The 16,905-nt window shown below is 36.9% G+C and overlaps 1 protein-coding gene across 3 annotated transcripts in view; it reads right to left on the reverse strand.

The window, feature by feature from the left end:
• LOC141544609 (uncharacterized) overlaps window positions 1-16,905 on the reverse strand; it is a 119,299-nt gene that overhangs the window by 71,732 nt on the left and 30,662 nt on the right. For all 3 annotated transcript variants that reach the window (XM_074270987.1, XM_074270986.1, XM_074270985.1), the window contains exons 3-7: window positions 12,950-13,049; window positions 7,158-7,432; window positions 5,053-5,167; window positions 4,695-4,868; window positions 3,385-3,491 (exon numbers count right to left, since the gene is read on the reverse strand). In XM_074270987.1, the coding sequence (XP_074127088.1) occupies window positions 3,385-3,491; window positions 4,695-4,868; window positions 5,053-5,167; window positions 7,158-7,384 (623 nt within the window). In that variant the 5' untranslated portion in view covers window positions 7,385-7,432; window positions 12,950-13,049. The remainder of the gene's footprint in view (window positions 1-3,384; window positions 3,492-4,694; window positions 4,869-5,052; window positions 5,168-7,157; window positions 7,433-12,949; window positions 13,050-16,905) is intronic.

A 16,905-nucleotide genomic window follows, 5' to 3' on the forward strand; every position in this document is an offset into this window, starting at 1 on the left:
AAATCACTATTGATCAGAGAAATGCAAATTAAGACAACTATGAGATATCATTACACACCTGTCAGATTGGCTCAGATGACAGCAACAAATAATGATGAATGTTGGAGGGGCTGTGGGAAAACTGGGACACTGATGCATTGTTGGTGGAGTTGTGAAAGAAGCCAACCATTCTGGAGAGCAATCTGCAATTATGCCCAAAAAGTTATCAAAATGTACATACCCTTTGACCCAGCCATACTACTACTGGGCTTATATCCCAAGGAAATACTAACGAAGGGAAAGGGACCTGTATGTGCCAAAATGTTTGTGGCAGCCCTTTTCAGAGTGGCTAGAAGCTGGAAAATGAATGGATGTCCATCAATTGGAGAATGGTTGGGTAAATTTTGGTATATGAATGTTATGGAATATTATTGTTCTGTAAGAAATGACCAAGAGGAGAAATAGAGAGAGGCTTGGAGAGACTTACATCAACTGATGCTAAGTGAAACACGCAGAACCAGGAGATCATTATACACTTCAACAACAATACTGTATGAGGATGTATTCTGATGGAAGTGGATATCTTCAACATAGAGAAGAGCTAATCCAATTCCAATTGATCAATGATGGACAGATTCAGCTACATCCAGAAAAGGAATACTTTGAAATGAGTGTAAACTGTTATTTCTACCTTCTGAATCCATTTCTTCCTGTGTAACAAGAAATTTGGTTCTACACACATATATTGTATCTAGAATATATTGTAATATATTTAACATGTATAAGACTGCCTGCCATCTGGGGGAGGAGGATGGGAAGAAATCTGAACAGTAGTAAGTGCAAGGGATAATGTTGTAAAAAATTACCTAAAAAAAACCTAAAACCTAAAAAAAAAAAACTAATGTGATTAATGTGAAAATGAGTTTTCCAAGATAAAAGCACTTCTCTCCCCTACATCAAATTGAAAGGATGGAAGAGATTTAGAAACTCAAAATCTCAGAAAAGTGAATGCTCAAATTATCTTGACATGTAATTGGTAAAACATCAAATGTTATTAAAAATAAAATTAATACATTCAGAGTAAAAGTTCAGAAAGAAATTATCAACATTTTTTTCAATTTCAGCTCAATGAAAATCCAATCTATTACTATTCAATATTTGTAATATTTCTTTCACTGGGAAGTGATCTTTTTTACTCTTTTAGAATTTTTCTTTCTTTCAAATGCTTTAAAAATTATTCTGAAATATCTCTTGCACTTTTGGGAGGGGGCTTTTTCTCTCATGGACTTTTTTTTTATAGGCATCTAGTTCAGGTCTTGCCACTCTTCCTGCAGAATTTTGAATTTATCTTGCCTCACAGAGAATTTTAGATACTGAACTGAATGGTTTCAAATGTCCCACTATTGGTCATAATGAAAATAGAAATATTGATGATTCTGTTCAATTTCATATTTATTCATTGTCATTCTTCCAGGTTTGTAGACAAATTCTTTCAGAATGATCTGGCTAGTCTTCATGCAAAACAGCCTACAGGCTTATTCTCTCCTTAATGGCTTTTCATTTTTTTGCAAAGCAATACCTGTCTTCATCTTCTAACTTCAATTTTTTTTTTTAAATAAATTGTGTTGTTCTAAGCTTGAGCTAATTTTAGTGCTAACATCTCTCTTTATTGCAGAGATGATATATCCCAACTGATGCAGGTTCTGGGCTATTTTGGCTTCCTCTTTGAGATAATGGTTTAGTATTGACTGAAGTTCCCAATTTGGAGGGTTTGATAGCTTGTTTAAAAACAGCAGGTTATAGCTATTATATCCCTTTCATATTTAGGCTTTCTCCTCATTTGCATTAATTTTTATCTTAACACTGGCCAGTCTATGATCTGAATGTCCATAACCATCTAATTCTGAAATTATTCCAACAATGGTAACCAATCATTTTTGTTTGTTAGGATGATATCAGTTTTGTGTTTGGGAGTGGGTGGTTGTAGTTGGGTTTTGCTTTGTTTTTGGTGATATCAAAAATTTTTCTTTCATGCATATGCTAAGATCAAACAAGATCCCATGACACATTCCACCAAAGAGATACTTTTTTCCAATAAGCTAGATGTAAATAATGAAGTATATGCTCACCTAAGGTGTTTGCCAGTGCTGTTTAGGATGCTCTGGACAGAGTCCAAATAGAATAGGTTGTATATGATGGAAATGATTTCCAAATACTCCTAGTTGGAGATGACATTTTGCTGACTGCATCAAGTCTTGGAACATGAAAAAGTCCCACATTCAGTAAAAAGAGATTGGTTAAAGTAGATAAAAGTAAGTATTTCCAGATTCTGTGTAGTTTAATGGGCAGCCCCATCTAGTTGGTTTGTCTATAGGTTTGTAGATGTGTTTCTATGTACAGATATACATGCACACATCAAAGCCTGCATGGGCACTGAACAACAACAATGCACTGGTCTCAAAATTGTTGGGGAAGGGAGAGACAATTGGATGTCATTTGAGAAACTTCACAGCACTTCTAATAATCACATTGCCACATTTCATAAGCACTACTATTCTTTCAGGAATTATATTTGGCTATAGTAAAGTTTTTAAAATCCCAGACCCAAACACATGATCTCAAAAGAATGAAAATTATAGATAATTCCAAGGATCCATGGACATATATGTGGTGAATATAAATAGATGTAGGCAATAATGACTTTGATGTAGTAAGTGATGTCAAAGACATGAATGAACAGAAAGAGAGGTGGACTAATCTTGCATTGAAAATAAAAATTTGCACTGGTCCTCAAGTATTAAAAAAACCAAGAGAATAATTCACTATGTTTCCTGGATTCTTTATGAAGAACAATAAAAGTTCTGTAGGAGCAGATTGGATAGAAGGATTAAAAGAAGAAAGTGTCATAAGAATTCACATTCTTGATTAAAGATCAAGGGTCCATTCAAAGGATTTCATAGAATTATCATGCTTTTATTTATTTGCATTTGTCAATGTGCATATTCCTAAGGGAAAGTGAAACAAGTAATAACATGAAATATATGTTATGATCCTCATGAGTGACATTAAGATTATTTCATAAAGAAAATCAATTGAATGAGAGTACAAAACTTTTGTGGGACAATCTTAAATAATTACAAATCAATAAAGAAAACTGCAAATAGTAATCACCAATAAACAAATGCTTAGTATGCCTATAGGAAGTGTTTTCTCTCTTGCAGAATCATAAATAAGAGTTTTTTTCTTTTCATAGGCAGTGTTTGTTGACATTTTTCACCTCTTTGCAATGATATTCAATTTCAATCACTATTGTTTACTAAGCATTCCATGATGTAAATTCCATGACTTAATCTTATTCTTTTAGAGATGTTAATTTTTTTCAATTTTAAGTTTTAGTTACTGTACCTTTTAGCATTATCTAAGGCATTTGCATTTGCTCCATTCTCTAAGAGCAAGTCTGCCATGTTGATGTTATTTCTTGAAATTGCCAGCAAAAGTGGTGTGAGGCCTTCCTGCAAAGTCAAAATAAAGATATCTTTATATTAAGCAAGAATTCTATATTTAATTCAATTCAGCTTATAACATTTTGTAAACATCTTGTGAATTTGCTAATGACACGTTAATGGAACACCAGCGTTAGAAGACCAGAGCACAAATCCTTTATTAATTAATTCCTATGTGACCATAAAGCAAATGATTTCACCTCTCTGGGTCCTAAGTTTCTTTACCTGTAAAATGAAACTAGAGATCACTGGGATTCCTTCTAGTTTATAATATGTAACAATATTTTAAAAGACAGAAATTCAGAATTTGTTGAGACCATTTCATATTATGCCATGAGTGTCTCCCATTCTTGTCACTTTCATTTCTTTTTTTTAAAATTAATTTTGTAATTATTATATTTTTGACAGTACATATGCATAGGTAATTTTTTTTACAACATTATCCCTTGTATTCCCTTCTGTTCTGAATTTTGCCTATCTTCCCTCCACCCCTCCCCTAGATTGCAGGCATTCCCATACATATTAAATATGTTACAGTATAACTGAGATACAATATATATGTGCAGAACTGAATTTTTGTTGTTGTTGTTGTTGTTGCAAAGGAAGAATTGGATTCTGAAGGTAAAAATAACCTGGGAAAAACAAAACATGCAAACAGTTTCCCCTCATTTCCCAGTGTTCTTCTCTGGGTGTAGCTGATTCTGTCCATCATTGATCAATTGGAATTGGATTAGATCTTCTCTATGTCACTTTCATTTCATAATCAATTATTGTCCAAATGAAGCCAAACTTATTTCCACAGACCTCTACTAAAAGAAAGCTATATCCTGGTTGGGTTTAAAGTTGACTAGTTATCTTTACCATTCCTCCTGAATTTCTAAATTCAAAACAATCACAACCACAACAACAACAAACAAAACAAATGTTTTAAAATTTTGCCTTAAGAGGGTTAAATCTGGAAGAAAGCCATTTGCCTAGTATTTTCCCTCTCTTACCAACTTTCCTAGAAAGAAAATGACTTTAAATGTGTAGTCCTTAGGATCAAAAGAACAAAACAAAACAAAACAAAAAAACAAAACACAACAAAACAAACAAACAAAACAACATGTACTTAAGAATTTGTTCCTGTGAAAATTTTGTCTCTGTGTAGTGATACCTAGTAGGAACAAATCGTTTAAAATCTGCTTTGTTATACAAGAGGTTAGCTTCTACCTTATTTTTTGCTTCAATATCAGTCGGGTATTGAAGTAGTTTTTTTGCTATGAATTCATTATGACCTAGGACAACATAGTGAAGTGCAGTGTTGTTGTTGCCATCCCCAAGATTAGGGTCTGCACCATGTTCAAGCAAGATTGTTGCACACTCCTTCTGCTGACATTCTATTGCCTGTAGATATAACATACACAAAGAAATAACAAAGCAATATAAAATTTAGTATATTCAAGCATCATTAGGGATATTTAAAGAAGTTAGCAAAAGCTACTAACTTATTTACTAACTTTTAATTTTCTTAATCACAGAAAGAAATCAACATGCATTTCATTGACCATCATGGTTAACTAATACATACCTTTATTAACGGTGTTCGACTGTCATTGTCCAACAAATTTAGTTTGCAATTTTTCTCTACTAGGAGAGATACAACATCTGGATGTCCATTGGCACAAGCCAGGTGAAGAGGTGTTCTACAAAAATGAGGGAGTAATATGATTGTTTGATAATGTACTACAACAATCAAAATTTTACCATTTTAGGATAGTTTTAATGTAATATGTATTATTATTCTTATGCCTAAATTATAAATAATTTCCAAAAATAAATGGGTACTACTGTCCCCTAAAGAAATACAAAATATGCATTAACTCTCATTGCTGGTATGGTAGACAAAATTGCCAGGGATGGATGGGGTGGGGTGGAATATATTCAGGAGGTAGATTTACATTTCATTACAGATTGCATTAGAAATTTGCTCCGTTTCTGACCTGTGCTAAATCACCTTTCCTCAGGCAATTTGCTGACCCCTTGCACCTTGGCACTTACCATATTGGTTACCAAAACCAATGGTAACCAATTGGTTACCATAACCAAAAAATAAGAAAACAGATTTTTAAAAATAAGAAAATAGAACAGATTGTGAAACAACTCATAAAAAAGCAATAGATCTATAGAGAAAATAAAGAAGAGAAAATATAAGAACTGGACTGCCAGAAAATTATGACAAAAAAGCAGCTCTTCCAAATCTTTTCATCCCTTTTCAAACCTCCCATAGTATACTCTGTTCACCTTTTCAGCTAATTAAAAAAAAAAACCTACTCATATTTTACTGGTGAAAAAAATTGAGACCATTTCCTGAGATCTCCCTCTTTCACCCTCTTTCTCACCTAACTCATCTAAATATCTTCTACCATTATTTTTCATTTACCTATCTCATATGAAGAGGTAGTCTTTTTCCTTGCCAATAAAAATGCCTCTTTGTATACAAGCAATACCATTCTATAATACTTACCATTCCTCTTGTCACTTATCTTCAATCTTTCATTGCATCCTGGATATTTCCCTGCTTGCCTACAAAAATCCCCTTGTCTTCTCCCCCCTTCCCCAAAGTAACTACACTTGATCAACTGATGCCTACTATCATCCCCCATTTCTCCTGTCTTTTGTAATTGAATGTCAGAAAATTAAGGGTTTTTTTCTAAATTCTTCACTGAATCTAATGAATCTATCTCTTAATTAACAAATCTTTTTCTTTATTCTCATTTTAGTAACCTCTGGTGTCTTTGAAAGTGCATTCATTTTCTCCTTAATATTCCCTTCTAAATTGTGTAACACTGCTTTCTCCTGGTTCTCTTCCCAAGTATCAGATTCTTAGGCTTCTTTGCTTAAGTCCCTTTCTTGATTAACCTCTTAGCATAAGGTCAATCCCTACTGCACTATTCCTTTGTATCTATATCTATATATATATCTATATCTATCTATCTATCTATCTATCTATCTATCTATATATATATTTATATCTATATCTATAGATCTATATCTATAGATCTATAGATCTATATAAAACACAGGTCTTAATAAAAGCACAATTAATTTTCTGCCTTGAATCTTTCATTCTTCATAGATCGTGTCCTTATTTCACCAGCCCAGGGCAGCTAAGTGGCACAATGAACAAGAGTTCTGGACTTGGTGTCAGGAAAACTCTTCTTGAGGTCAAATGTGATGTTAGATAAGTAAAGTTTTGTGACCCTGAGGTTATTTGACCTTGTTTGCCTCAATTTCCTATCCCTCAAAAGGGGGTTGAAGGAAATGGCAAAACATTCCATTAAGTTTCCCAAGAAAATCCCCCAATATTCTTAAGTATAGCCTGACAAAATCGTTTTAGACCTGTAAACAATTCAGCAGATGGGAATAGTATTTGCTTCCACGTTGCTACTGATCAAGAATATGTTGGCCTGACGAAATGACAAATGGAGTTTCCAATTCATTAAAAGTGGCTAGGTAGGAAGGGGAAGTGAAGCCCGCTTTTGGGACTTGCTATCCTGACCCTGTCCTAGGTGCTGAAGTGGTTTGATTTCCCGATGGTTAATTGGGATGCACTTCATCTACTCCTGTGCAGGGATGTCTTACCTAGGGTTTGGGCTTTCCCTTCTCTCCTTCTAACCCAACCTTTGCTCTTACCGCTTCACTTTATCCAGATCATTCACATCGTTTTTTCCCAGCAGCAGTAGCTGCTGCACCTTCGCCACATCTCCACGCAAGGCAGCTTTGTGGATCTTTCTGAGGTCCTTGCTCCGGATCAGGTATCCTTCGGTGGGGTAGGGTGTTTGGACCCCAAAGGAACTCGAAAGCTTGAAGGGGCGAGATGGAAATTGCCCCTTCTTCTTGCAGAAATTGAAAATCTTCATTGCGGAGACAGGCTTTAGGCTGAGGAGTCCTCGTTCGCGCCCCTCAGCCTACTCAGAAGGGGAATTAAAAGGGGGTATTAAAGGGGGAATTCAATGGGGGTATTTAAGGGAAAATTAAAATGGAAACAAAGGGGAATTAAAAGGGGAAATAAAGGGAAAATGAAAGTGGAAACAAAGGGAGAATTAAAAGGGGAAATGTCAATAACTCGAGACTCGAGATTTGGGGATCTGTGAACTCGCAACAGTTAATAACCGATTCAGCACTAGAGCTGATAGCAATCCTGGCAATGGCCGGAGGGAAAGTGATGCCTTTATCAGGTCCGAGGTTCACGAGGATGCAATAAAGGGTCAAGGCACGCACTGGTGAGCGCACGGATGCCAAATCCGTTAGCTCTCAGCTCGAGGAGTCCAAAGCTCGAGGGCACGAGGATGGGTGAGACCTGGAGCTCTTGCGTTCAAATCTCGAGACCTGTTTTATTTACTTTTGTAATGAGCAAAGCACTTCCTCTCGGAGCCTGGTTTCTTCTGTAAAATGATCTTCTACTCGATAATCTCCCAAGGTTCTTGCAGTCCTTTTAACAATTCTGTGAAACTGAAGGAAGCGACCCTCGGGGCCCAGATGGACAAATACAGTCCAGTGCCTCTTCTGATTCTTCCTACCCCGTAAGTGTGTCGGGGAAGCATTTGTACCGGACAGACAGCCACACATCTGGTGTCAACCATGTAGCCCTCGGTTCAAGACCATCCCTACAGAATTTAATTTTCCTTATTGGTGCTCTTATTAAAGGAGGGAGAAGGGAAGGATTTCAACACTTTCTATGCAATGGAAAGAGATACCCCTTCTAGTTTAAATAAAAACAAAGATTTAAACATACCCTAAGGCTATATAGACGATAAAAGCCCCATTCAGGTGTGGGCTAATGAGATTGCCTCCGAGTATTGTGTTTTTATGGAAGTTTAAGTCACTTGGAGGGATTTTGATGAGGTCTGCTATAATGTGGGTAGAAGGTCCCAGTATTTTGTTTTACTGACTTGGGTTCAACGTCCCAAACGTAAGAAAATTTCTTCAAAAGGAAACAATGCAGGTCATGCTCTTGCTAGTCTTGTTTTTTTGCCCTCTCCTGCTTTTCCCTGTGCCTATGTTCCATTAATGATGTGAAATGCATCCTGTGCACATCGGCTCATACTGATTTCTTTCAGCTCCAGATTAACTGAACCTAAAAATACAGAAATGATACATGCTGCTCCTGCTGCTGCTGCTGATAGTTCTCCTTGTCATCTTGTCTTCTCTTCCTCCCTCTTCATCTCCATTCCCTTGTCTCCCCTTTCCCCCCTCCCTTCTTCGTTTTTCTCTTTCCCTTTTCTTCTTCCCCTTCCCTTCCCCCTCCTCCTTTCTTCTCTTTTCCTTCTCCTAGTCCCTCTTTCCCTCCCTCTAGTCCTGCATTCCCTCCCCTCCCCTCCCTTGCTTTTCCTTCTAGTCGTTCTTTCCAACAAACCAAAATATCAATTCTGCCTGTAGGTCTTTTGGTCTCCGTAGGGATTACTTGTGATCCAGTTTGTAAATCCTGTGGTCAACATCTAGGTTATACTTGTGAGATGACTCCAACAATATCTATTTAAGGCATAGTCTCCATTGTTTGTGCCTTACCTGATATCCTGTAGAACTTCAATACTGTCTCTAAATTGCATGTGATGGATAAAATGCCTAACATTTAGCACTACGATATACTTTCAACAGATTTGGACAATGGTTTGGCTTGTTTAAAGGCCCCTGAACAAGTAACACACTCCATTATCATATACATATTATACTATCTATACATTGTGGACAGAAAAGTGGTCATGAATTATATAATTATTTGAAAATACAGATACTACTTATTGGGGAGAAGATCAATGTATATGATCTGATAAACAGGTAAATCTAGTATATGGATATTCAAATATAGAGGCAAATCATTAATTAAAATGTCATGACTTACAGGTCATGTTCTTTGTGGCACAGTTCTTTTTTGATGTCCTGACCCAGTTTCCCTACTTGTCTTATTTAGTTACTCTGCTCAGGTTATAAGCATTCCAACTTAATGTTTGATGGGATGAATGTACCCATCCAGGGACCTCCCCCATTATGTCACAGGTCTTGTAACCCTATAAAACCATCTTATATCCCACATTCAGGGACAGATTCTTTGAGAAGAGAGTCTCAGTCAGCCCTGGGACCAACCATGATCCATTTGGTCCCAGGAAATCTCTCTATTAAATAAATTGTTAAATTGTTCTCTAATCTCTATCTTGCTCAGTTTTTCAAGCATTACAATGACATACTAGGCTGAAACCTAGTATGAAATTTGTGGAATTTGAAAAACATTTTCATAAACTTTTAATGAATGCAGATGTAAATGGACAAATAATTTCTCTTGGTGACACTAATAGCTCTCACATACTTCATACCTTAAGGTTTACACAGTACTTTATATGCTTTATCAGCTGAGTACAAACCATCATTTTATCACTAGGAAACCATTACTTGTTGCAGGATTAAATCAATGTTAAATTAGATTTGACCATTGTCTCCTTAATTCCACTTAGTACCTTGTTTCAAGTTCTGGCCCATGACATCTCCCATTTTCTTTTGTTTTTAGAACATAGGTGGTCATGAGCTCCCTGACTTCTCAAGGTGGTGTTCAAGGAGAACCAAAAAAGGAGGTGATCACACCTTCCCTGACTGCTTTTAGTTCTTCTCCGTTGTTTTGAGATTTTTTTCCCCTTTTTCTGTCTCTGTCTGATGGACAAGGAGGATATGGCTCATTGGCACCCATCTGATTCTTTCTCCATCTGTAGAAATACAAGCAAACTTTCTTCCCCAAGCAGTTAACCTATCTAGTCCCTTCTATTTACCACTTGCTAAATTTCTCCTCAACACCTGGCAATGACATTGGAGCTGATCGCACTGGACACTGCCCTTCTTTTGGGTTAAAAAAAAGCCTGTATTCTCTCCAATTATAATCCCTTTCTCCCATCTGATTTTTTTTCTGATTCATCACATCAGAATCCTGAACTTCTAAAGGTGTAACCTTGGCTGCCATCATGTCCCATCTGTTTTTTATTTGATGTCTTGGAGCTGGGCCCTGCCTCTCATTTCCCTGTGTCAATCTACATTCTGAGTCCCAGTGGAAACCTCATTTGCATTTTGGACATAGTATTTTAGGTTTTGTGTCACTCTATCTTCTCACTCTATCTCTATACCTACATTGAGCTCTCAGATGTCCAACTTTCCCACATTGAAAACATCAGAGAGTATCTCTGGAAGTCCCTTGTCAAGAGGGATCCCGTCTTCCCATGTTCATCATAGTCTGAGTACAATAAGCATTTTGTGCCTACTGTGGCACAGTGTCTTATGATATCCTCTAAAGGAGCATCTTTGTGTAGTTCCCATATAAACCTTCTGCAATCCTCATTAGCATTTTACTTAGCCAGCTGTCTTCTCATCATTCCTGTAGCTGCATTTTCTCCAATGGTTCTTGTGACAGCTGTTTGCAAACGTCCCACAAAATCAGCAAAAAAATCATTGGAACCTTGCTCTATTTTTATGAAGGCTTCCCCTCGATCTTTTCTTGGGAGGGTGCCCCAAGCTTTTATTACAGCAGTAGCAATTTGTTCATAAGCTGCTATGAGATAGTTAGTCTGTGTTGAATTGTCTGCATAATGACCTTCACCTGCTAGTTGGTCAAAGGTGATCTGTACATTAACTTCAGTTTTCTGTTTGTGGTGGGTTTGTGTCCTGCATAATTCATTATATTCAGAAAGCCACAAGTTTTGTCCAGCTTCTAAAGATGTCCTTGTTATGGATTTCCAATCACTAGGGGTTAAGATTTCATAAGCCAGATTGTCTAGTAACATCTTAATATAAGATGATATAGCCCCATGAAGTGTGCAATCCTTTTTCAAATCTTTTTTTTTTTTCCAGGTCAAAAGCAGTGTATCTTACTGTTGACCTAAGAGTCAAGCACTTCAATCACAGGTATCCATTTATTAAATCAGATAGATATATCCTGTCCTTTGTTTGCCTTAACCAGTCCCTTTTGTAATCTTGTCATAGGCTGCTTCATAGGTGATGCTGAATGTGTTACTGCCCCTTTCCCTTCTTCTTCTCCCTCTACCCATAAAATGTTGAGGGAAGTAGGTCAGGGGTTGGGAAATACCCTAATTTCTCTTGTTGTGAACTACCACACTAAGAATTGAACTTAACTCCATTCTTATCTAATTCTTCATGCTTTTCACCTAGTTTTTCTTGATCCTCCCTCCCTTGCTCTTTACTCTTTTTTCTTACCCTAATACTTATTTCTTAAAGCCAATTGTATTAAATGCTATGTATCAAGTGTTTCTTTGGATATTGAGTCAATTCCATTATCATTGTAGTATTCAGATAATTGCTCTCCTGCTAATTTCAACTCATTTGGATTCAATTTTTTTTTCCATCGAGAACCAAGGATATGTGTACTGTACTGTTTCTAAAAATTCATTGATCTGCTCCCAAGTTACTCTCAAACATTGGCTTTTCATAAATCTGACAATGCTCACTACACATTTTACCTTTATTGCAAAAGAAGGCTGTTTTCTAAGCATCTGTCCCATTTCAGCTGAAGTACTAGTTTAGCCCTTAATAAAGTTTCCTTCTTGTACTCACTCTAATTTTGGGTTCAAAGATGAAGGTCCTTGGTCCCACGTTTAGGTGCCAAAATGTAATATGCTCTCTAAAATGTAATGTTTTCTGTTGAGGTTTCCTTGGGGTCTCTGGGAGCAGCCTTGGTTTCAGTTCAGTAATCACCACATGAGTAGCAGGGCTTAAAATCCAAATCCTTTATTGTCTCTTTCAAAATTTTGTCTCCTTCACTTGGGGCTCAGCTAGATTTCTGGAGGCCTAGCTCTCTCTTTGGTTCCTAGAACTTGAGCTCCCGCTTGCCTTCTCTGGCTTCTGAATCTCCCCAAATCCAAAGATTTGTGCTTCAGCCATGATAAAGGTGGACAATGGAATGAATCTGTCTCAGCCTCCTACCTCTTCTAGTGTGCTTGTCTCTTCTGGCCCTGAGAGCTTCTGCATATACATTCCACACTGAGTAAAAACCAATCATGATATCACTAGGAGAACATTATTTGTTGTAGGATTAAATCAATGCTAAACTAGATTGAACCATTGTCTTCTCCATTCTACCTTGTAATTCCACTTAGTACCTTGTTTCAAGCTCTGGCCCATAACAGGGGACTGAGTCAAAACCACAAGATGAATGAGCCCAGGTGATCTTGTAAATTTCAAAAGATAATGAGGCTATAAAAGGCCACTGAAATTGTGACTATAGGGTTTACTGAAGTGGTCAGTTGTAGTGGTAGCAGCAGGTTGCAGCAAAAGAAAGAGTTGGCATATGAGAAAGAGAAGCCACTGGAAAAGATCTGCCTTGGAAACCTCCCCCCCACACACACAAACACAGTTTGATTGAACCTTCTTCATGAAAATGTGAAATTGTTAATTTAAACAATTGTCAAACAGAATTATGTGTGCAGACTTACTTTAAGCTTCCTACAGCTTGGCTTCCAGTTGAATTTTCAAGTCCTATTTAAATTGTTCATTTAATGTACACTCTAATTCACCTCTGCTCATCATTGTTTTCTATGGGAAAGGAAAAAAAAAGTCCTATTATCTGAATTATGGGATGATATTTTACATTTCTTTCCATTGGAGAAAACCTAGCTACTCAAAAGCAACACTCAGGTAGACTCTAGCCATTTTCCCTTTGAAGTAGGGTGGAAGTAAGGAAAAGGGAGAGGAGGAGGCAATGGATGCTCTAACAGATTCCAATTTAATTGCTTTTTTTCTGCTATTTGAATGTCAGACTTCTCTCAAAATTGAATATTGGGGAAAGGGGAAAGGCAGGTGAAGGGCAAAAATTAGTGGAGGTTGCGGTTCTTTGTGGCTTTTCCCAAGGAACATGTAGCTAGTCATTGCATTTGATATGGGGATGTTAGCATAATTTTGGAGCCCTTTCCATTTGTAGAGCTCAGTGGATTGAATGCAATACAGGGAGTGACAAAGACCTTAACTCAAGTCCAGCCTCACATGCTTTCTATTTAGGTGATCCTGGACAAGACACTTACCTTCTGTTTGCCTCAGTTTCCTCATCTGTAAAATGGGGAGAATAATAGAACCCAATTCTCAGCACTGTAATAAGGATCAAGTGAGATAACATTCACAAAATGCTTAGCACAGGACTTGCATGTAGTAAGCACTATATAAATGTTACTCATGATGACAATGATGATGTTAATTATTGGAGAGATTCTCCACAGAGAACTCTTGTAAAGTGAGTGGGTGCCTTCCCATATAGAATCTAGCATAAGCACATTTAGCTAGATTTCTCCAAGGCCCACAAGCTTTCCTTTGATTTTCTTTCCCCTAGCCCTGACTTTGCAAATATTCTATGGTGCTAGAGGTAATGGTTGTTTTCCTCCATTTTCAAAGAGGACCAAAATGACATTACTATGTTAGTGTCAAATTAATGCATCTGACTGGCGGATCAGATCAATGTGACCTTGGAATCTTGTCCCACAGGTCAGACACTGTTAGGATTCTTACAAGGTGCTAAGACATGGAATGGATAAAGATAACAATTATCTAATTTAGCATGGTTCAGTATGACTGATCTGATCCTACAAGGAGATGTTATGGGCCAGAACTTGAAACAAGGTACTGAGTAGAATTGAGGAGACGATGATTAAATGTAATTTAGCATTGATTTAATCATACAATAAATAATGGTTTCCTAGTGATGAAATGATTGGTGTGTGCTCAATGTGCAGCATATAAGAAAGAAGCTCTCAGGGCCAAGGAGGACTTTGGGAGATTCAGAGTCAGGATTTGGTCAAGGAGATTCACAAGTCGGGCAGAACGAAGGAAGACAGAGAAGTGGTGGTAGGCTGTCCTCGGGAGAACACTGAAACCAAGATCTGGAAGGCCTTCAGACAACTAGCCAAGCCCCAAATGAAGGAGATAAGATTTGGAAAGAGACAGTAAAGGCTTTGGACTCCTGGCTGCATTTGGGATTATTGAAATGAACTAAAACTAAGGCTGCCTCCAAAAGCTCCCCAAGAAACATACTCCAAGAATGATTACAATTTAGAGAAAAAAAAAAAAAAACAACATTACAAGACACAAATAGTTCTTATGAATATTTGAGGTGATTTCTCTAACCTTGTGCATCTCCCACTTCTTTTGCACTAATTCAGTCCTATTTTGCTCATACAGCACATTTGTCTAAGGAGAGCATGCCATGAAGAGCAGTTCTAAGTCTCTCAAGTCATGTAATCAGTTCTCAAGTTGAAACCTTGAGAGTGTCTCTGTACTGCTTTTTCTGAGCACCTTGTGAGTTCTTGTCTGTGTGATTTCTCCATAAAGGGCTTTTTGGCAAGTGTCCATAAGGCACTTAGAACAGTGTGATCAGCCCACAGATTTGCACTCTGTGCAGTTTGGACACTTGACAGATTAGTTTAAGAAAGGACTTGGGAACTTTACAGAAAAATTGGGGAGAATCAGAGTGCTGCAACTGCCTCTGCCCATGCTGGACAAACAAAGTGCCCCCAACTCCTAATCTTCTCTTTCTCCCACTTGATCCCCCAACATCCCCACCAGTTCCTAGAGGTCCTCTTTTAACCCACCCCAGACGTAGACATTTTGAACCTGGCATACTGTGAGTGTTACTCCCTGGCTCTCAAAAAACAAACAAACAAACAAACAAAAAAAAAAAAACTAGCCTTGAAACCTCACCCAGGTAAGAATCCAAATGAAGGAGAAAAGTTCAAACAGATTTCTCAAGTTTATGACATGATTTCTGATGCAAAGAAAAGAGACTTTATGACAAAAGTACAAAACAAGCTATCAAAGAGGATGGTTCTGGTGTTGGCTTTGGTTCTCTAGTGGATATCTTTGACATGATTTTGGAGGAGGTGGAAGAATACAAAGGGAACAGAAAGGTAAAAATGTTGTTAATCAGTTGTTTGTGAAACTGAAAGATTTATATAATGGTGCAACAAGAAAATTGGCTTTGCAAAAGAATGTAATTTTTTTCTTTTTTTCTTTCTTTCTTTCTTTCTTTATTTGTTTGTTTATTTATTTATTTCAAGGAAAGGAACTATTTTCCTTTTTATTATTTCAAATTACATTTAGATTACAAGTTAGAGACATAGCAAATAAATAGGTGACTTCACTTTACATCCTGCTCCTAATATATATAGCTAGGTGACCCTGGTTTCCCTAGTCAAGTCACTTAACCTTTTTTTTTTATTATTAATTTTATAATTATAACATTTTTGACAGCAAATATGCATATGTATTTCTTTTTTTACAACATTATCCCTTGTAGTCCCTTTTGTTCTGAGTTTTTTTTTTTTGCTTTCCTTCCCTCCATCCCCTCCCCTAGATGGCAGGTATTCACATACATATTGAATATCTTATTGTATATCTTAGGTAGAATATATATGTGCAGTACCGAATTTTGCTGTTGTTGTTGTTGCAAATGAAGAATTGTATTCAGAAGGTAAAAATAATCTGGGAAGAAAAACAAACAACAACAACAACAACAACAACAAAAATGCTCACAGTTTACACTCATATCCCAGTGTTCCTTTTCTAGTTGTAGCTGATTCTGTCCATCATTGATCAATTGGAATTGGATTAGCTCTTCTCTATGTTGAAGATATCCACTTCCATCAGAATACATCCTCATACAATATCACTGTTGAAGTATATAATGATCTCCTATTTCTGCTCGTTTCACTCAACATCTCTCCAAGCCTCTCTGTATTCCTCCTGTTGGTCATTTCTTACAGAACAATAATATTCCATAACATTCATGTACCATAATTTATCCAACCATTCTCCAATTGATGGTCATCCATTCATTTTCCAGTTTCTAGCCAATACAAAAAGGGCTGGCACAAACATTTTGGCACATACAGGTCCCTTTCCCTTCGTTAGTATTTCCTTGGGATATAAGCCCAGTAGTAGCACTGCTGGGTCAAAGGGTATGCACATTTTGATAACTTTTGGGGCATAATTGCAGATTGCTTTCTAGAATGGTTGGATTCTTTCACAACTCCACCAACAATGCATCAGTGTCCCAGTTTTTCCGCATCCCCTCCAACATTCATCATTATTTATTCCTGTCATCTTAACAAATCTGACAGGTGTGTAGTGATAACTCAGAGTTGCCTTAATTTGCATTTCTCTGATCAATAGTGATTTGGAACACTTTCATATAAATGGAAATAGTTTAAATTTCATCATCTGAAAATTGTCTGTTCATATCTTTTGAGCATTTATCAATTGGAGAATGGCTTGATTTCGTATAAATTAAAGTCAATTCTCTGTATATTTTGGAGATGAGGCCTTTATCAGAATCTTAACTATTACTTCCCTTCTAATCTTGTTTGCATTAGTTTTGTTTGTGCAAAAACTTTTTATTTTGATGTAA

Source organism: Sminthopsis crassicaudata, chromosome 5 (genome assembly GCF_048593235.1).
Source record: "Sminthopsis crassicaudata isolate SCR6 chromosome 5, ASM4859323v1, whole genome shotgun sequence".
NCBI lineage: Eukaryota > Metazoa > Chordata > Mammalia > Dasyuromorphia > Dasyuridae > Sminthopsis > Sminthopsis crassicaudata.